General features: G+C 45.5%; 1 protein-coding gene across 1 annotated transcript in view; it reads left to right on the top strand.

Moving 5' to 3' along the window:
* srcin1b (SRC kinase signaling inhibitor 1b) overlaps positions 1-16,974 on the top strand; it is a gene marked incomplete at both ends in the record, with an annotated part of 109,945 nt that extends 92,971 nt beyond the window's left edge. Inside the window, 9 exons of the mRNA XM_079261340.1 lie at positions 1,890-2,050; positions 4,991-5,166; positions 5,658-5,788; positions 7,624-7,771; positions 9,988-10,306; positions 10,452-10,791; positions 10,872-11,014; positions 11,175-11,321; positions 16,822-16,974. Of these exons, the coding sequence (XP_079117466.1) occupies positions 1,890-2,050; positions 4,991-5,166; positions 5,658-5,788; positions 7,624-7,771; positions 9,988-10,306; positions 10,452-10,791; positions 10,872-11,014; positions 11,175-11,321; positions 16,822-16,974 (1,718 nt within the window). The remainder of the gene's footprint in view (positions 1-1,889; positions 2,051-4,990; positions 5,167-5,657; positions 5,789-7,623; positions 7,772-9,987; positions 10,307-10,451; positions 10,792-10,871; positions 11,015-11,174; positions 11,322-16,821) is intronic.
* Positions 16,975-21,627: the final 4,653 nt, after the last annotated feature.

The following is a 21,627-nucleotide window of genomic DNA, read 5'->3' on the forward strand; positions in this document are numbered from 1 at the left end:
TTAATTTAAAAAAAAAAAAAAAAAGTTTTAGGTGTATGTTTTTAATTTAATTTTATTTATTTTTATTTTAAAATTTGTCTTTTTAAATTTAAATAATGTTTTAGTTGTTTGTTTTTTTAATTTAACTTTTTTTTACTTTTTAATTTTTTATTTGAATAATATAATGTTTTAGTTGTTTGTTTTTATTTAACTTTATTCCTTTTTCTTTTTTTATTTAAAAAATAATGTTTTAGTTGTTTGTCTTAATTTTATTTCTTTTTTCTTTTTGAATTTAAATATTGTAGTTGTTTTTAATTTAATTTAATTTTAATTATTTTTCTTTTTAGTTTTTTTTATTTAAATAATAATGTTTTAGTTGTTTGTTTTTCATTTAATTTTATTCCTTTTTATTTTAAATTTTTTTTAAAATGATAATGCTTTTGTTGTTTGTTTTTAATTCTATTTCTTTTATTATTATTATTTATTTATTTATTTATTTATTTATTTTAATTTAAATAACAATGTTTTAGTTGTTAAAATTCCTTTAAGATTCCAGGTGGAAATCAGATAAAACAAAATTTTTAGATTATCAAATTAAATAACTAAATAATTAACTCAAATGCACTTCTGCTTACAGTGTTCATGACGCTGAACAATAAGTATTTCACACATACGTACTAAAAGCTGCTTTGCTTCACCACGTTTCCTTGTTCACCCACTCAGCTGAACTCTGTTGCAGGTTGAGATGCAGGTAAAAGATGTCATCACATCCTGATGTTTCATCCTGTGATGTCGCGATGTATTTTATACTGGTACATTTTTAAAAATCTATAGTTATTATCATAAACACTACAGTATTTCACGCCTCTAATTTATCATTTAGCCAATATGGAAAATGGGCGGAGCCTGATCAGATTGAAAAAGCATCTACCCCCTTTTTCCAGGAAAAAATAATAAACACACTGAAGCATTTAGAATTCATTATCGTCTTTCCGTAAAGCTTTACAAAGATGAAACTCGTCCAGATCTCTTCTCTGGACCTGTCAGATTTTATCTGCGTCCCAGCCGGAGTTGTTAGATTGTCTGCAGCCGTTATCTCTTGGCTGACTTTGTCCGCCGTTTCTCTCTTTCTTCCTCACCAATGTGGCTGTCGAGAGAAATTTGATGTGTGCAGAGCATCAGAGGCGGGCATCCTCATCACACACACCTCCAGAGCTGTCTTAGGTTATGGTTAAATATGGTCAGATGCCGACACGGTGGCTGCAGCTCTCCTTGTTCAAGCTTTTCGGAGACGCACTGCGGTCACGCCTGCAGAGACGTCGCGGCTGAGTGTTTGAAATATTAGTCTGCAGTGTGGTGGTGTTGCATGACTCCAGGTTTCACTGCTCTGGTAAATAAATTAACCCTAAAATGCAACTCTTCAAACCCTCTCTGTTATTAATTAGTTCCCTTTGTCTTGTGCATGATGCGTGTGACCTAACACCCAGATTACTGTCAGAGCACAGCTCATCGTCATCAGAGGATGATCTGACTTGGAAACACTCATACATTTTGGCTGTCTGGGGACTTTGTTATAATGAGATACTTGAAGATGCAGTTTTTCATTATTGACTCAGTTTGTCCCTGAAGCCTCCCATGCTGTTTATCATCAAGTCTGCTGTAATCTCCCCTCCTGACCTTCAGTACTGATAGAACTTGTCCTCCATTCAAGTCTGTGAACATCCCACCATCCAGTTTGTTTTTCTCCCAGATGGAGGTTTCAGGTGAAACATCTGGAAGCCACAGTCTCCATTTTAAACCTCAGTTTAAAATGTTTTGGGATGATTTCTATCAGCTCTGAATGAATCCTCCAGAAAAAGCCAAACAGGCTGAAGGATAGTTCACTAACTTGTAAATTGTTTGCCGGGCAGCTCTGACACCATCTGCTCCATTGGCCCTGATGCCACCTCCATCTTCGGTGTCCAACCAGCCTGTGGCGGTGTCCCGTCTGCAGATGCAGCTCCACCTACAAGGCCTGCAACAGAATACCAACGCTCTGCGCAAACAGCTGTTGCAGCTGCGCAACATGCAGGTGCGTATAAACAGGAAATAACTGGTCTGCACCGTGTCGGGGATGTATAACTAAAAGATTAATTAATTTATTTAATTTATTCTTAAATGATTATTTATTAGCCACCCGGCCTTTTAAAAATAATAATCAGCCCGAGTGTTGCCCAATAAACGCTGATTTATCCTTTGTTTGTCATAAAACAGTAAATGCTATTAAGTGTGAGTAGTGCAGAATGGTGTCGTTGAGGCTTTTGTCCACTAGATGGAGCTCTGACTCCATTCAATCCTCCTCATGCTGTAGCGTACTGAGTAACATTACAGGTGGGCGGAGCTTGCCGACAGGTAGGTTCATAACAATGTAAAATTAATAATGACTTAATTTGTCTCCAGGTTCAGTTTAGCTCTCTTTCCCGTGTGTAATAAGTGTTTTTCATTTGTTTAAATGCTAAAGTTGTGCTAATTTAGCTTAAATTACTGTCTGTAGTATGTAGGACCGCGCACTGATACAAGTGTAATCAGTGTGTGTGATGCGGTCAGTGAGTTTGATCTGTAACTTAAAGAATGACTCGTCACAATAAATGATCAATTTATACCGTAGAGTGGTGCAAACATTACTTGTTTTTATACATGGTTTTCCCAGTTAGCAAAACAAACTTTTAAACTGTTTGCAATACGTCGCTGTAGCTATGCTAACCTAGCATAGCAATGCTAACCTAGCATAGTGTTAGCTGGCAGCTTAAAGGCCAGTAAGTTGCTGCAGAAATAACATAAGTTTACCAAATGTTTAAGAGAACAGATTGACTGTTCATCACTTTCAGCTGTGTGTTGAGGCGGATTTTTCAGAGGTTTTAATGTTTACTTGGTCGGAAAATACTAAAGGTAACACAGCTTGTGTGTTGTTGTGTCTGACTGTTACTTTTATTTACTTCAAATGCAAAAGAACAAATGTCTGGTTTTATCTAGCTTCAAACCATTTCTTCATTGCAAGGAAAAGAAAGGAGTAAAGACAATGTAGTTTGATATTAAATGCAAAGAGCTGCAGCAGTCATGATTTTCCATTAATTATACTCATTTTGTTGCTTATTTATTAAATCTCTGGTTTAAATGTTGAGATAAATCCACCTGTACAGCTGCCAGCAGATGTTCAATGCTTTGTTGCATGTTTTTTTTATTTATTTTTTTTTTAACTTAAAAATACCTCAGCTGTAAAGTTAAACAAGTACAAAAGGTATTGTGAAACATTAAAATGCTTGTTATTGATATCTTTGTTTTTGTCAACGTTAAGGGACCAAAAATAAGTTATTTTATTCATTGTGTATATTTTTAAATTAATAATTGGCTGTCAGAATTTTTTTCTGCCAAATATCATAATCATCCTCAAAAATCCATATTGACAGAGTCCTTATTTTTGTAAATACATTGACACCCTTTCATTAAAGGCTGAATTTATATCAGTCACTCAAATAACTGGAGACTAAAAGAAAGGAATCATAACTAAAATTTAGCTTAATTTTCATTTCAACATTTTTTCTTTTCTTTTCCATAAGATATTGGCAAATCCAAAAAAGAACAACAGAAAATATCCTCCAGAGTTACAACAACAACTACACAACCATTGTAGTCCATTTCATGTAATTTAGCGATATAGGACATCGTTGTTTTTTCATTTAAATGAGTTGAATTAAAAACAAAAAACAAATCGGTCCTGGACAAATTAGAGCATTTTTCTGATGAACAGTGGGACTAAATACCTGTCAACAGGTGCTAAAGTTTGACTGAGAGGAACAGAAAACACCTGACTGGAGTGTAAACATTGGAGGATTGTTCAACTAAATTAGTGTTCTAACATATTATTTTATCTTATTTGTTTGTTTTAAGAAAAATTAATTGAATCAGAATTAGACAATGATTATTTTTATACTTTTTTATTTAATATTTTGTCAATTTCAGCTTTAATTTCACAGCTGAACACAAAAAATATACCAAATGAAAAGTTAAATACTTGTGAAATAATTTTAAAACTCTTACTGGCCTGTTGCAGCCATACATGCCTTCTCACTCCCTCATGTCAGCGTGTCAGTCATTGTTTGTTGTTCCAAGGCATCAAAGCAAACTGTTTTAGCTCCACAGCTATTGATCGAGTTTCCCCAGCACATCAGACAGGCTGTTTTTACATCTGGTTTGAAAACGCATCTTTATTCTTGTGCTTTTAACCCCAAGAGAAGCGGTGACAGCCGCTGCGGGTTTTACTTGTTTTTGTTTTTCAGTCTTTAAAAGTTTTCCTTTTTTTTTTTTTTTTTTGTTTTGTAAATTTGGCTTTAAATATGGTCTAAGTATTGATGTTTTCCTTTATTTTTTCAATGCTCTATTTTATTTAGTTTTATTTGTTATTTTCTGCAGCACTTTGGTATGTTTCTTTGGTTTTTAAAGTGTTTTATAAATAAAGTTTGTAAGGTATGCATCAAAGACTAAATCCTGGCAGACATGCATCTGTACTCACTCAGCACATGGCTAATGGGTTCTGACAAAATGAAAAAATATAACAAACAGTCAGTTAAATGTCCATTGGTACAGTAAAGATGATATGGGATGAAATAATAGTGTGAAGATGCTGGGGGTTAGAGTTGAGGGCGAGCCGCCAGGAACACTGGAGCTTATAGGTCTCGCAGTCTCCGATGCAGTTGATCAATCACAGCAACCTGCAACAGCAGAGAAAGATCAGAACACGGGTCACAAACATCAAAATAACTGAAGAAATGTGACTTCATGCGAAGCGTCTTGTATACCAGACACTGTTTTTATGTGATCAGCTGTTTCTCTGAACTCGGCTCTGAACTCCAGCCCCCCCCTTCCTCCCCTTGTGGCATGTTTTAGTGCTTCGACAGTTTGATGCCTTGAAAAGCTGGAAGTTGTCCTTCTCCTGTCAGTCAGACGCTGGAAATAACCTCCCTTTGTTTCCCAGCTGGAGAACCAGGACTCTGTTCTCTCCCTGCTGAGGCAGACCGAGTCCGAGTTGAGCCTTATGATGCTGGACGCCATGCGCACCCAGGAGGACCCGCTGCAGAGGCAGCGCCTCCTGGTGGAGGAGGAGCGACTCAAGTACCTGAACCAGGAGGAGCTGCTCATCCAGCAGCTGCAGTGAGTTCAGAGCTTGTGTTTAGTCTTGTGGACATGTTGCATGAATGTAGTGATTCTGTCCAGTTTAAAGACTTTAACATGCAGGTGATCTGTTACAGCTGCATTTTAACTGTTTTATGTATTTACACAAATCTGCTTCACCTCATTTTATCACATAATTGTACATGAGCACATGTGTGTTTTGGTGTGTTTGGATGCTTTTAACTCTGAGGTCTGGGACTAGGGTGCAGATGAAGTACAGATGTGGACATTTACTGTAATTTACTGTACAATTTACAATAATATACAAATAATTTACAGAATTTATTTGTTGCATGTGTGTTTGTGTTGCTGTTTGTGCAGAAAATGTCGGCAGTGATTTTCCGTCATTAGCTGCTGTTCTATGTAAAGCGGGTGTTTCCGGTTTGAAGCCTGAGAAGAGGGTTGTTGTGGTGAACATCAGGCAAGGTGGAGTCATGTTAGCATGTCTGAATGATGCTTGTCCTGCACAGCGACCTGGAGAAGTCGGTGGAGGAGCTGCAGAGGAACTCGTCTGTTAACCACGGGCTGGTGACGGAGCAGGACGTGGAGCAGAAGAGCAAAGAACTGAGGATGCTGGGAGAGACGCTCACTGAGCTTAAAAGTAGGTGCAGCTGTGGTCTGATGGTTTATATTCCTCTGAGCTGTGGCTTGTTTTTACTCCTTCATTCAGCAGCTACCGGCTTCCCCTCTGATCTGCAGCGAATCAGTAACGTTACCTTTATCATGGCCATTCTGCTGCTACTACTCAGCTGCAGCCCTGCGTTGCATAAACACTCAGACGCAGCTCTGCGTTAAGGCTGGAGTTATTAAAGAGATACAGACTCAAATAAGAAAACTTTGATTTTATACATAATTTTTATGAAGAAAATCTGCAATTTTTCCACCTGAATCTTTAAATTATTCTAAATAAACATAACACTCAATACATTCTTCGTAGGTGTATGTTATGCATGTTCTGCTCATAATGGAGCCATAATCCTGCTTGTTGTTTATATTTGTATTCAGTTCTTACTGCAGGATGATTTACTAGTTTTACTTTTACTTGACTAGATGAGAGTTGATCCTACAAACTCTGTGGCTCAGAGAGAATGTGTTAATTACTAAGTGTGTAAAGGTGCTTTAGTGCTGCAGTTTCAGGTCATGGTTCAGCACCAGAACTGCTTAACTACCACACCACCGTCCTTTTAATTAATGTTATGCAGAATAACAGATGAATATTTATGAGTCCTCTTGTACTCTACTTGCTGTTCATGAAGTTTCAGTTTTGGCCTCTTGTCCTGCTGCTGCGACCTTTGCACTTCGCTCTGTACTCTGAATATTAATGGGTGATTGTAAAGCTCTGGGGGGCTCATTATAGTGCGGCGCGAACACTCGTAGATGGAGTGTCCCGTGGATCCTACATGGAAACGCCGTGCTGAGAGCACAGTGAGAGGAGAAGAGAATTAAGCATGTTGTCATTGTTTCCCAGCGAGGATGAAGAGTTCATTGTAGTTCCCAAAGGGTTCGTGGACTGGGGGGGGGGGGGGGGGGGGGGGGTTATGGGCCTCACTTCCTCCTGACCTCCACAATATAGACTCATTTTCACTCCTCAAACTCTGCTGCTCTGTTTGTTTTCTCTGCCTGTATTTTACAAGTCTCCGAGTTTTTATGTATTGTTTGCTGGAAAGAGGACTTGTTTTTCATGAAAAATGCCTAGAAATTAAACGTATTATTACTATTATCACCATTATTATTATTATTACTATTATTATGATCATTCTTCTTCTTATTACTATAATATTATTATTATTATTATTATTATTATTATTATTAGTAGTAGTAGTAGTAGTAGTAGTAATAGTAGTAGTAGTAACTGTTGTTATCATAGCTTTTGATGGGATGCAGCTGCAAGACTTTGTAGTTTTAATGTGTGGTTATTAAATGAGACATGGGGTAGACTGTAAGTCATAAAAAGTAGCTTTATGAATGAAACTCAGATGATTATTTCTGTAACTAAGAAACGTCATGAAGTGAAAACTCCATCTGATGGATTGGAGAGGAGTCTGAAGATGAGCTGAAGAGATCCGAGTTGGAATGCCAAACTTTCTCCAAATACTTAATAGAATAATTTCTAGAGTTTCATATCCCTTGTAAAAAAAAAAAAAAAAAAAAAAAAAGCAGAAGTGGGTTCAGGATGGACCCCTGTTGTACCCCGTTTCTGATGATTTAAATGTGTCTTCACTCCATTGATGATGATGATGATGATGAAGTGTTTTACTGGATGTTATCTATTAAAATCTGAGTCATTGTTGTAAAATTCACCTTTACAACAGTAACTTCCTGTTGTCTCACTTTAACCTCCTCCACCATCCGCTTTACCTCCATTATTCTCCACCCTCCATTCATCCCCTTCTCCTTCCCCCGACACATGCACCCGTATCTTCCTCTCCAACTCAGATCAGTTCCCCAGCCTGCAGAGCAAGATGAGGGTGGTGCTGAGGGTGGAGGTGGAGGCTGTCAAGTTCCTGAAAGAGGAGCCTCACCGCCTGGAAGCTCTGCTTAAGCGCTGCAACACCATGACTGATGCGCTCAGCATGCTCCGCAGGTACTCGAATCAAACGCCCCTCAGTTTTATCAGATAACAGCTCATGTTGGAGTTAAACCCGGCTGACTCATGCAACTCATCCACAGCTCTGTTTGCAGCTTTTCTGCACTGAACGTCCTCGTTTTAGGCTTAAAACTATCAGTTCAAAGCGATAATGTTGTTTACATACCTCCGCATTTACTCAAATCCACCTTCTTCATACTTCAGATAAATAAGTGACATTTTACCGTCATTATTTATTCAAAACTAGGTAAAAATACTGAAGCTGTGTTTAAAACAGCCTGTAGAAGCTGGAATAACCTGAAGGATAATTTTCAATGTAAGTTATTATCAGTCTCGCTTGTCTGCGGAGGACTACAGGTCTGTTTTCTGACAACGTTGCTCTCTGATGGTCCCATCGCAACGCTTCCATCAGGACCAAAACCATGATTTTCTTTTCAGTCATTCTGTGGTGGATTTGCATCTGTTGTGATCTTGTGTCCTGACGACTCTCCAATCAGCAGATTTAGAACACGTGGGGAAATAGTCCCTTTAGTCACCTGAAAATCAGAGAATAATCAGGTTTTTTCACATATGAAATGTTTCCAGGCTGGTGAAGATGAAAACACTTGTGTTATGCTGAGAACTTGTTGTTCATCAAGGAGATGCAGCTGGACAGGCTCAATCTATCGGCGCTTTAGTCATTGCTGACTTGTGTATCAGCTTCAAATGGGTCCAGCGTTCTCTGGAGTTTTTATTAACATCAACTCTTTAAAATCCGAACCTCAGGAATATTTAGAACAACTCGACGCATTTAAACCGTCTTTTTTCAATCACCAGGACATTTCAGACAGTTATTTAGAGAGGTGACGGTGACGTTCGCTTAAGCAAGCCGACAGGATCCACAGCTGAAGCGAGCTGATGTGTAAAACTGTAGAATCTGCAGGTTGCATGAAGATGAATCGCTCTGTTAAACGTTTTGCTGTTTCTAAAATGGCTGTTCGGCCCGACTTTGCCGTACAGAGGGGTTGTTTCTTCCCTCTAAGCCAGGGCTGCTGAAGTCCAGTCTCCAGGTCTGCTATCCTGCATTCCTTCTCCATCATGCCTGAATCACATGAACGTCCTGTTAGCAGAGCTGAATGACGTTTCTTAGACAGACCGGACTCTGTCTGACCTGGTCGAAGCTGCAGCTGCATATAAAACACACTTTTACATATCAGCACCTGTAAAAACTCAGGAATGACTTCTCTTTCCTTGAAAAGACGTCCTGTAGCTGCAGACAAGATTAGGTTTTAGATTCACATTTCTGAAATGTAATTTATTACAGAGTTATTGAAACTGATTTATAAATGTAACAAATTAAAAGCAACCTGTTGGTTCAGAAGTAATGAGATAAAGTCTGAGATGAGTGCAGGACGTAGCAGACTGGAGCCGTAGACGCTGCTTCCCCTTGTTTCTACCATTATTCCTATGATCATCTCAACAAGACTTTAAAATGTTCCTCATCGACTGGCAGAGCAGCACCCGAGACTGACAGCAGGAATCATGAATGCACCAAACTTTAATCACCGTTTTCATCTGTTTTGTCTGGTTTGTTCATTACTTAACACAAACCGAACATCTGTTTTCACAGAAGAAGCAACTTTTTCTGCTCTCACACAGAAACATTCAGGTTTTTACACAACAGAGGGATGCAAATAACTGCAGCAAAAACAAGCTCACATTAAGCAAGATTGTTGAAACTTTGTGCAGAATAACTGCGAATAAATTCCCAAACCTTTCCAAGCCCGACCCTGGAGGAATTTGGATGAAATTTCTTAATCCTGAAGTCGGCATTTTGCCATGTTTCAAAACTTTTTATATATTTACAGTTTCTCACTGCAATGTCAAAATGATCACAGTGCAAAACATCTCGACCGGGGGGGCAGAAGACAAACACACGGTTTCTACCATAAAATAACACGAAAAGTCCCAGAAACTACGACGCAAACGGCGTCGAAAGCATAAACGAAACCAGAAAACTCTGTAAACTGTTTTTACTGTAAATCCTAAACGAACTTTGCTTGTTGGTCGTAAACACCACACATCTTCGGCCATATCACACTTCCTCACACTTTTAGTTGTATTTATGTGTTTTTAAAGCTGTGGGAAAAGTCACGAGTCTCCATGTTCAGCAGGAAATCCAGATTATTTCTCTGACAGTCATGCAGCTTGGAGGTGTCCTGTGTGTATTGTAGACTTTCGATTCCTGTATGTTGGCCCAGGCAAGTGACTGAAGGTGTGTGGAAGGGCCCTGACGACCTCTCCAACCCGCCCCAGAAGAAAGCAGAGGATCCGAGTCGCAGCTCTGACCTGGACATCCTGAACAGTCCTCCTCTCAGCCTCTCCGACCTGAGCTCCAGTTCCGGCCTGGCCAACTGGATGTCTGCCGGAGACGCAGACTCCTCTGGTCCCGAGCAGGACATCCCGTCCTCCATGACCTTCAGAAACCGCCTTCTGGATGACCTGCCGAGTCGGCGTCCGGCTGACAAGTCCGTGTCTGCTGAAGTTAGACTGGTAATCGGCACAAACCTGTTCAGATTTTAGATAAAAGCTTTTCGTTCTGCTGGAAACCCCGTACATCATATGTTCCATTTCAGATTAGAATCTGTGCTGTACTCCTCCGCAGCATCTTATTTCTCCACATCTGTGTGCGTGTCAGGCGGCTGAGCGGGACTGGGAGGAGAAGCGGGCCAGTTTGACCCAGTTCAGCGCTCAGGACATCAATCGCCTGCTGGAGGAGACCCAGGCTGAGCTGATGAAGGCCATCCCAGACCTCGACTTCGCTGCCAAGCACATAAACAAACCAGCTGTTCCCCCCAAGCCCCAGATCACCATCCCAGTAGCCTCTACCACAGCTACTGGTCCTGCAGCTGGAAGCACTGGGACCACAGCCACCACAACCACCAGCACACCCAGCGGGGACCAGCAGCCTGGCAAGGTGCAGCTGGCTGCCCAGAAGCTGAACAGCATGGAGGGGGCTGCTTCTCATCGGGGGTCGGGTGAGTGCTCCACGTTTTGTTCTCATGCAGGAAAGTTCCATTTCAGGTGATTAAACATGTGACTGGTTCTACTGGTGCAGTGGACCTGAGCGTAGCCAGGTACAGGACGGAAAAACCCTCCAAGTCTCCGCCTCCGCCCCCACCTCGGCGAAGCTTCCCTTCCGCACACGGCCTCACCACCAACCGCACCGGCGAAGTCGTCATCACCACCAAGAACCTGAAGGTGAGAGGTCCGGGAGGATGTGATGCGTCGGCGCGGTGTCGGCGCGGCATCGTCATGCCGTGTTAAAGCTGCCAGATTTCCTTCCTCTCAGCCAGGATGAAGGCTGGAATCTGATGACAGGAAGCATTCCGTTCAGCCTGTCTCCGTTTTGCCTCCGTAGATGGAGGAAGATGGTGACGTGCCCAAAACTCTGGTGAAACTGAGGCGGACCCCCTCTGACACGCCCCGACCGGCTTCCACGCCTCCTGTGATCGCAGCTTCGGCCGTTCAGGACGACGACGAGGAGAAGATCGTCGCCGAGCTGCAGGTGAGACGCGACGGTTGTGCGGCTGCAGATTTCTGTTGTTGTGTGTTGTTCTTGTCGTAACGTGTCCTCAACACACGCAGTTATTTCAGAGAACACCTGTAAAACATCCCCCACGTAGTAAAGGACACAACGTCCCACCAAAGGCCGCCACTTCCCGGGTTTTTGGCTCCTCCCACAGAAAGGTAAATGTAAACCATCCTGCATCTGTCTGCCGCCACAAATCTGGAATTTTTCTTCTCCTGCTGGCTTTCCTCTTGTTATTTACTACCATTCACTTCCTGCTTATACTCACAACAACTAACACGAAGGGTGGACACCTGGAACCGGCGGGTAAACACCTGGAACCTGTAGGTAAACACCTGGAACCTGCAGGTGAACAACTGGAACCTGCAGGTGGACACATGGAACCTGCAGGTGAACAACTGGAACCTGCAGGTGGACACATGGAACCGGCGGGTAAACACCTGGAACCGGCGGGTAAACACCTGGAACCGGCGGGTAAACACCTGGAACCTGCGGGTAAACACCTGGAAAATGGCAGGTAAACACCTGGAACCTGCAGGTGGACACCTGGAACCGGCAGGTGGACACATGGAACCGGCGGGTGGACACCTGGAACCTGCGGGTAAACACCTGGAAAATGGCAGGTAAACACCTGGAACCTGCAGGTGGACACCTGGAACCGGCAGGTGGACACATGGAACCTGCAGGTGGACACATGGAACCGGCGGGTAAACACCTGGAACCTGCGGGTAAACACCTGGAAAATGGCAGGTAAACACCTGGAACCTGCAGGTAAATACCTGGAACCAGCAGGTGGACACCTGGTACCTGCAGGTGGACACCTGGAACCTGCAGGTAAACACCTAGAACCTGCAGGTAAACACCTGGAACCTGCAGGTAGACACCTGGAACCGGCAGGTAGACACCTGGAACCGGCAGGTGGACACCTGGAACCTGCAGGTAAACACCTGGAACCTGCAGGTAAACACCTGGAACCTGCAGGTGGACACCTGGAACCTGCAGGTGGACACCTGGAACCTGCAGGTAAACACCTGGAACCTGCAGGTGAACACCTGGAACCTGCAGGTGGACACCTGGAACCTGCAGGTGGACACCTGGAACCTGCAGGTGGACACCTGGAACCTGCAGGTAAACACCTGGAACCTACAGGTTGACACCTGGAACCTGTAGGTAAACACCTGGAAGCGGCAGGTAAACACCTGGAACCGGCAGGTAAACACCTGGAACCTGCAGGTAAACACCTGGAACCTGTAGGTATACACCTGGAACCTGCGGGTGGACACCTGGAACCTGCGGGTGGACACCTGGAACCTGCGGGTGGACACCTGGAACCTGCGGGTGGACACCTGGAACCTGCGGGTAAACCTGGAACCTGCAGGTAAATACCTGGAAACTGCCGGTAAACACCTGGAACCTGCAGGTTGATGCCTAGAACCTGCAGGTAAATACCTGGAACCTGCAGGTTGACACCTGGAACCGGCAGGTAGACACCTGGAACCGGCAGGGAAACACCTGGAACCGGCAGGTAAACACCTGGGACCTGCAGGTAAACACCTGGAACCTGCAGGTGGACACCTGGAACCTGCAGGTGGACACCTGGAACCACCAGGTAGACACCTGGAACCTGCGGGTAAACACCTGGAACCTGCGGGTAAACACCTGGAACCTGCAGGTAAACACCTGGAACCTGCAGGTAAATACCTGGAACCGGCAGGTAAATACCTGGAACCGGCAGGTAAACACCTGGAACCTGCAGGTAAATACCTGGAACCTGCAGGTAAACACCTGGAACCTGCGGGTGGACACCTGGAACCTGCGGGTTGACACCTGGAACCTGCGGGTGGACACCTGGAACCTGTAGGTAAACACCTGGAACCTGTAGGTAAACACCTGGAAAATGGCGGGTAAACACCTGGAAAATGGCGGGTAAACACCTGGAACCTGCAGGTAGACACCTGGAACCTGCAGGTGGACACCTGGAACCTGCAGGTAGACACCTGGAACCTGCAGGTGGACACCTGGAACCTGCAGGTAGACACCTGGAACCTGCAGGTAGACACCTGGAAAATGGCGGGTAAACACCTGGAAAATGGCGGGTAAACACCTGGAAAATGGCGGGTAAACACCTGGAACCTGCAGGTAGACACCTGGAACCTGCAGGTGGACACCTGGAACCTGCAGGTAGACACGTAGAACCTGCAGGTTGACACCTGGAACCTGCAGGTGGACACCTAGAACCTGCGGGTAAACACCTGGAACCTGCTGGTAAACACCTGGAACCTGCAGGTTGACACCTGGAACCAGCAGGTAAACACCTGGAACCTGCAGGGGGACACCTGGAACCTGTAGGTAAACACCTGGAACCTGCAGGTAAACACCTGGAACCTGCAGGTAAACCTGGAACCTGCAGGGGGACACCTGGAACCTGCAGGTGGACACCTGGAACCGGCAGGTGGACACCTGGAACCGGCAGGTGGACACCTGGAACCGGCGGGTAAACACCTGGAACCGGCAGGTAAACACCTGGAACCGGCAGGTGGACACCTGGAACCTGCAGGTGGACACCTAGAACCTTACGGGTAAACACCTGGAACCTGCTGGTAAACACCTGGAACCTGCGGGTAAACACCTGGAACCGGCAGGTAAACACCTGGAACCGGCAGGTAAACACCTGGAACCTGCAGGTAAACACCTGGAACCTGCAGGTGGACACCTAGAACCTGCTGGTAAACACCTGGAACCTGCGGGTAAACACCTGGAACCGGCAGGTAGACACCTGGAACCTGCAGGTAAACACCTGGAACCTGCAGGTGGACACCTAGAACCTTACGGGTAAACACCTGGAACCTGCGGGTAAACACCTGGAACCGGCAGGTTGACACCTGGAACCTGCAGGTAAACATAAAAACCCTCTATTTGTCCAGCAGAATCATCATACTTGGAGGAAAAGACCTGCTGGTTTGTCTTTCTGGGGAAAATCAAAAGAAAATCCAGTTTAAACCTTCTGAGATGAATGAGATTTATTCAAGTTGCTCATTAGAAGAATGGAGGACAGAAGGTTTGCTAAAGGAGACGTGGAAGCGAAACATCTGTTTTGTCATTTATTAGCTGATATTTAGTCATCATCATTTCCACCAATCAGATTTAACCCTGAAAAGTCGCCGCCAACCCAGAGAGCATCGTCTCAGGAACGGTAGTCTGTAACCGTGAGGTGGTGGTATCTGACCCTCCAGCTGGTCTACGGAGGTTTTCTATCCGACCTGGAGGTTTACGATGGCGCCCAGCACGTCATGTTTATTCCATGACGATGCTGTTTGTGAGAGGATGAGAAAAAGCTGAGTCGTCTGTGCTGTTGCTACAAGCTAGCACAACAGGGCTAGCAGCTCCCACTGAGCCGGTTCTGTTAGAACCACAACCGTAACAGGTTCTGATCCAGTTCTTCCATAACTGCTTATGTAGCTGCCAGGATTCTGGAGGAACCAGCTCCACCTCGGACATCTGTGGCGTAGCAGCTTTGTGAATCTGGATCTTCCCATCACATTCGCGGCCGCTGAGCTGCTGTCTGTCATTCAGTAGCCCCGCCCATTTTCCAAGCCCCCACCTTTTTAGTAGTGGGCGGAGTTATGCATAAAGTGGGTGGTGTACTTATATTTTAATGCTGTCTACACATGTAGCTGGGTGTTTCTCCCCGTCTTACAGACACATCCGTCCACACGGAGCCACGTTGGTGCGTCCATGCTGTTCCTGAGGGGAAACACAATATCTGCTTATATTTGATGGGAAGTTTTTGAAAGAAAAATATTTAATGTTGTAAATCTGCGTTTTCAGGACAAATGGCAGAAAAACGTCTTTATTTTTCTGCTGCGTGTGGACAAGCTGATGTTTCTCCATTATAGACTGAAAGGTCTTTGGCCTGAAGAGACCCACGTATAGCAGCAGATCTCACAATGAAACGCCAAACGACCGTTCAAAGCCAGGACGCTCTGACCAACATCAGTGGCTTCAGTCTGAAACAAACAGATAAAAACATAAAGACATATTTCGGCCTCTTGCCTGCAGCGATGACGTGGTCTCCGTCTGTTGGGTCGGCCTGACCAGAGCTGCTGCTTGTAAACATGCAGCTTCTTCAGGGCTGTGATGTGAAGACTGAAGCTGACGGCTCCGATCAGTCGGTGCTCCTCCTAACAACTCACATCTAGCAAAGTAAAGAGGTCTTGTTTTTTGTTGGATTATCACACGACGCCACCAGGCAGGTAGCTGTCAAAACAATCAGGAGAGATGGAGTGAGGAGGAGGAGGAGGAGGATTGAAGTACAGAGCTGCAGGCAGAAAGCATTTCCTCACGTTGATTTTATAAATTCATCTGTGATGAAGGCAAATCTTCCTGTTGTTGATCATTACAGCTGGATTTCTTCACTTTGTTTATTTACACGTTTAAAGAAAAAGACTGAAATGATATCAGGCTGGAAGATGAGAAAGGAGTCAGGTTAGCAGGTAAAAACCTCCCAGCAGCAGGTGGAAATGCATCTGACAGCGAGGGATTGTTGGCACATCAAAGAAGTGAAGGAAGAAAACAAACATGAACAAAGCGAAGCAGCAAACTGAGCTGAAAACATCCTGCTCCACCTGAACTTATGTTTGCTTTGGTTCCTTTCCTGAACCAGATGTGACCAAATCCTCATTTTCCTAAATCAGATAAAACTGCTCATTTCTGTCAAAACATTTTCTGCTCAGATGCTCCATTTTCTCCATTCTTCCGAGCATCTTTCCGGTTTCCAGCGGCGATCTGGGGGAGGAAGCCATTTCTCTGGCTTCATATTCACTGGAAGTGGTAAAACGCTGCAGGAATTGTAGTACAGCTGTGTTTTCCATGTAGTATTTGTATGCAGATAAGTCAGAGGCTACCACAGTTTCAGAAGTATTTTGGGGGGGAATTAGTGGTGGGTTGTACGGCGTCTTCTTCTCCTCTTCTTAAATATCTGGAACGACATCACCGACAGTGCAGCTAATGAACACTCATTAAATAAAACGTAACGGACGTCTGGCTCCATCCTGCTGTAAGAGGATCCACCAGCTCACCCATGACCACAGCAGGCACCGCCACTGGAACCATCTCAGCATGCCAGGATCCCCACCGCAGCCATAGGGCTGCAGTGCAGGACCCCCCCAAAGCCATCCAGCTGCAGACCTGCAGATCAAATGATCAGATTTCAGGATGATGGAAATGTCCGACATGCTGAAATCATCCCAACAAAGTGATTTTATGTCAACCTGCCGACTCAGTTGTCTGTACTGACAGCAGACGCTTCAGGTGTGTGTGTGTGTGTGTGTGTGTGTGTGTGTGTGTGTGTGTGTGTGTGAATCTGATTTGTCATCAATGTCCTGTATTCACTGCGTCCAGCTGTTTATCCGGGCTGGTCGTCACTTCACACTCTCTGCTGACAGTTTGATGCATCACGGTCTCTCTGCTCCCACAGAACAGCAGCAACTCTCCGGGACCGACTAAGGGTCCGACTGTCGCGGCCCGGCTGAAACACCTGCAGCAGGGCAGCCTGGAGCGGCCCAAGACCCGCAAGCAGAAAGAGGATTTCACTAAAGTCCAGGGCCAGCAGCAGGTATTCCACTTCTAAAAGCGCTTGGCTCGCCTCTGCTTCTCCTCTCTGCTGTCACTCCAACGGAAGCTCCGCCCCCCCGCAGCTTCTGCCGGATGATAAACTGCAGACACGATGAGGGAGCTTCCTGCAGAATATTTCTACCAGTTCTTGATGTGTGTTTTAACATTGGAGTTACTGGATCACACCTAGCGTACTTAGACATCAAGTTTTTTTGTCGTACGAGTCTGTTGATGTTTTGGTTTCCCGAGGAAGACCTCGGTGATGCTTGTGGCTAAAAAAAACTAGCTTTATTAGCGATCCGATCCGTTCAGAGACGACCTTTGCTTCTGTTGTGCAACATGGACTTAAAGCCACGGATTGACTTTGTGTCGAACTTCCAAGCAATGATGTTTCACCGTGATCCGATCATGTTTCCTCTCACTGAAGCCCTCCTCATCTCTGTCTGATCATCCAGTAATTACAGCACGCTGCTCTTCCTCATCCCTCATCCTCCCACATGCAGGTTAGCGGGCAGCATTCCAGCCGAAAGGCCGGTCCGTTAAGCTAGCTCACTTGCCTTTTATAATGCTACAACCTAATATGCAAGACGATGAGGTCAGAATCAGAATCAGAATCAGAATAAATTTTATTGCCATTGTCAGTGAGTTACAAAATTCACAAACTAGGAACTTGCTTTGATGCTAATGTGCAACATATAACATTAATAAAGTAATAGTATAAAAGAAAGAATATTAGTTATGAAAAAAAAATACTTTAAAAATGTAATATAAAATAAAAGGGCATACAAAGGAAATAAGTATATCAAGTTAAAAAAAAAAAAAAAGTGCAAGTAGAAAGATGATACTAGTATGAGAAATAAAGTGACAGGTGTAAAGTGACCATGTGATGAGTCCAATGTTTTATAAAGTGTTCATGAGTCCAACAGAGGGAAAGAAACTGTTCTCCTGCCCGAGGGGAGTGGTTCAAAAAGTCTGTGTCCAGGGTGAGAAGGGTCAGCTGCTATCCGACCTGCACGCCCCCGAGTCCTGGAGAGATGGAAGGCTGCAGCCAATCACCTTCTCAGCAGAGCGCACAATGCGCCGCAGTCTGTGTCTGTCCCCGACCGTGGCTCTAGCGTACCACACGGTGATGGAGGAGGTGAGGATGGACTCAATGATGGCCGTGTAGAACTGCACCATCATCTGGGCCGGCAGCTTGGCTTTCTTCAGCTGCCGAAGAAAGTACATCCTCTGCTGGGCCTTTTTGATCAGGGAGCTGATGGACGGCCCCCACTTCAGGTCCTGTGTGATGGTGGTGCCGAGGAAGCAGATGGAGTCCACAGTGGTGATGGGGGAGTCTGTCAGGACGAGGGGGGGAGAGGGAGCTGTGACTTTCCTGAAGTCCACGATCATCTCCACTGTCTTCTGAGCGTTGAGCTCCAGGTTGTTGCTGCTGCACCAGGACACCAGCCGGTCTACCTCCCTCCTGTAGACAGACTCATCACCGTCAGAGATGAGCCCGATGAGGGTGGTATCATCCGCAAACTTGATCAGTTTAACAGAGTCATGGCTGGAGGTGCAGCAGTTGGTGTACAGGGAGAAGAGAAGGGGAGAAAGTACACAGCCCTGTGGAGATCCTGTGCTGATAGTCCGAGTAGTGGAGACATTCTTCCCCAGCCGCACGCTCTGCCTCCGGTCCGTCAGGGAGTCAGTGATCCACCTGCAGGTAGAGTCGGGCACGTTGAGCTGGGAGAGCTTGTCCTGGAGCAGAGCAGGGAGGATGGTGTTGAATGCAGAGCTGAAGTCCACAAACAGGATCCTAGCGTAGGTTCCCGGGGAGTCCAGGTGCTGCAGGATGAAGTGAAGGGCTAGGTTGATGGCATCGTCTACAGACCTGTTGGCTCTGTAGGCGAACTGCAGAGGGTCCAGGAGGGGGGAGGTGAAGGACTTGAGATGAGAGAGGACCAGGCGCTCAAATGACTTCATGACTACAGACGTCAACGCCACAGGCCTGTAGTCATTAAGTCCAGTGATACGGGGCTTCTTGGGGACAGGGACGATGGTGGACAGCTTGAAGCAGGCTGGAACATGGCAGGACTCCAGGGAGATGTTAAAAATGTCCGTGAAGACCGGAGACAGTTCGCCTGCACAGTGTCTCAGGGTGGCGGGGGAGACACCATCTGGGCCCGGAGCTTTCCATGGGTTTTGCTTACGGAAAAGCTTGAGCACATCCTCTTCTGTCACCGAGAAGGCAGTGGAGGGGGAGGGGTGGTCAGAGGGGATTGTACTATCCACAGTGGTGAAGGTGGTGGGGGAGGGGTGTGAAACTTCAAACCTGGCATAAAAGGTGTTAAGATTTTCAGCCAGTTGTAAGTCATCAGCAGCAAGTTGGGCTCTAGGCTTGTAGTTTGTGATTTGCCTGAGCCCTCTCCAGACAGAGACGGTGTCATTGTCAGAGAACTGCTCCTTCAGACGTTTGTTGTACCGAGATCTCGCCTGCTCCACCTCTCTTGAGAACTGGTACTTAGCGCCCTTGTAGCTCTCTCTATCATTGGCTCTGTAGGCTGCTTCTTTCTCCCTCCTCAGCTGTCTCAGTCTGGGCGTGAACCAGGGCTTGTCATTGTTAAAAGTAACCCTGGTTTTTGTTGGAATAATGCTGTCCTCACAGAATTGTATGTATGACGTCACAGTGTCTGAGTAGTCATCCAAGCTGTCTGTGGCAGCTCTAAACACGTCCCAGTCTGTTGTGTCCAAACACGAGCGAAGCTCCTCCACAGCCTCGCTGGTCCACTTCTTAGAAGTCCTCACTGCAGGTTTAGAGAGCTTCAGCTTCTGTCTGTATGAGGGGATGAGGTGGAGGACGAGTTAGCAGGAACAAGGAGGCTTGAAGTGGAGCAGAACCTGAAAGCAAAGGAAGGCAGAAGCTCATCTGTTTCTACGTCTGATTCCACTTTTTTACCCTCCAGAATAAAACCTGCCCTCACTGCTTCCCTTTAGCTTATTTCACCCTCAGTTTAGCTTCATATTTGGTGTAAAAACGCCTTTAACAGCATCCTGGATGAGACTTTCAGATCCGACGTCTCGTATGAGCAAAAGCCCAAAAACCCGGAGACGAGAAAATGTGACAAAATGGCCTCTAGAAGCGGCGGAGGAGAAAGCCTGCTGTGATAGACGGTGACAGTCACCGATCGATGCTGTAACAGCTGACCAACGGCATCCTGTCAGATGTGCAGCTCCTTCTCTCTTTCTCGGAGGTGAAAGCTGCAACATGTGCAGAACATCTGGCTCGTCTGAGTCCAGCTGCGTTAGTGGAGGTGTTAGCCTCTAAGATAACATACGTAGGTGTCCCCCACCCAATGATATTCCCCGCTACAAAGCAGGAACACTTTAATTCCCCTGATTAAAATCTCTTCATTCATGCTTTTATTTTGACAGGCTGGATAAAAATCCCTCTTTTTGATACATATAGGCTTTTTTTTTATTAAGATCTGGCAACCCCGTCCCCAGTATGCAGAAAGCTGATTAATTTTTTTCATAAACTCGCTCGACACGTCGGATTATTCGATCGGATTGTCGTTAGTTATGTTTCAGCTTCCACCTCCAGACCGTCCAATCAGAGCATCGTAGACCATCCAATCAGAGCATCGTAGACCGTCCAATCGGAGCATCGTAGACCATCCAATCGGAGTATCGTAGACCGTCCAATCGGAGCATCGTAGACCGTCCAGTCGGAGCATCGTAGACCGTCCAATCGGAGCATCGTAGACCATCCAATCGGAGCATCGTAGACCGTCCAATCGGAGCATCGTAGACCATCCAATCGGAGCATCGTAGACCGTCCAATCAAACCATCGTAGACCGTCCAATCAGAGCATCGTAGACCATCCAATCGGAGCATCGTAGACCGTCCAATCAAACCATCGTAGACCGTCCAATCAAACCATCGTAGACCGTCCAATTAGAGCATCGTAGACCGTCCAATTAGAGCATCGTAGACCGTCCAATCAGAGCATCGTAGACCGTCCAATCAGAGCATCGTAGACCGTCCAATCAGAGCATCATAGGCCGTCCAATCAGAGCATCGTAGACCGTCCAATCAGAGCATCGTAGACCGTCCAATTAGAGCATTGTAGGCCGTCCAATCGGAGCATCGTAGGCCATCCAATCGGAGCATTGTAGACCGTCCAATCGGAGCATCGTAGACCATCCAATCGGAGCATCGTAGACCGTCCAATCAGAGCATCGTAGACCGTCCAATCAGAGCATCGTAGACCGTCCAATCAGAGCATCGTAGACCGTCCAATCAGAGCATCGTAGACCGTCCAATCAAACCATCGTAGACCGTCCAATCAGAGCATCGTAGACCGTCCAATCAGAGCATCGTAGACCGTCCAATCGGAGCATCGTAGACCGTCCAATTAGAGCATCATAGGCCGTCCAATCAGAGCAGTAAGTGGTTCCGTGAACAGGAAGTTCTATTCAGCCAGAACTCGAGGAGTTAAACATGGAGCGCCACTCGTCCTCTCTGCTCCTGCATATCCATGACACCCCCCCCCTCTCTTGATCATCTTCGCCACATGTGACCATCTCAGGACCCTGACCCGATGAGAGAAGTTTTGTCCTCTGCTGCTCTAAATATTTCCTCGACTCGTCCCCACATCGTTTCCAACTTTGCTTTTTAATGAGTCGT

The sequence above is a fragment of the Telmatherina bonti genome, assembly GCF_933228915.1.
Source record: "Telmatherina bonti genome assembly, chromosome: 21".
In the NCBI taxonomy this organism is placed as follows: domain Eukaryota; kingdom Metazoa; phylum Chordata; class Actinopteri; order Atheriniformes; family Telmatherinidae; genus Telmatherina; species Telmatherina bonti.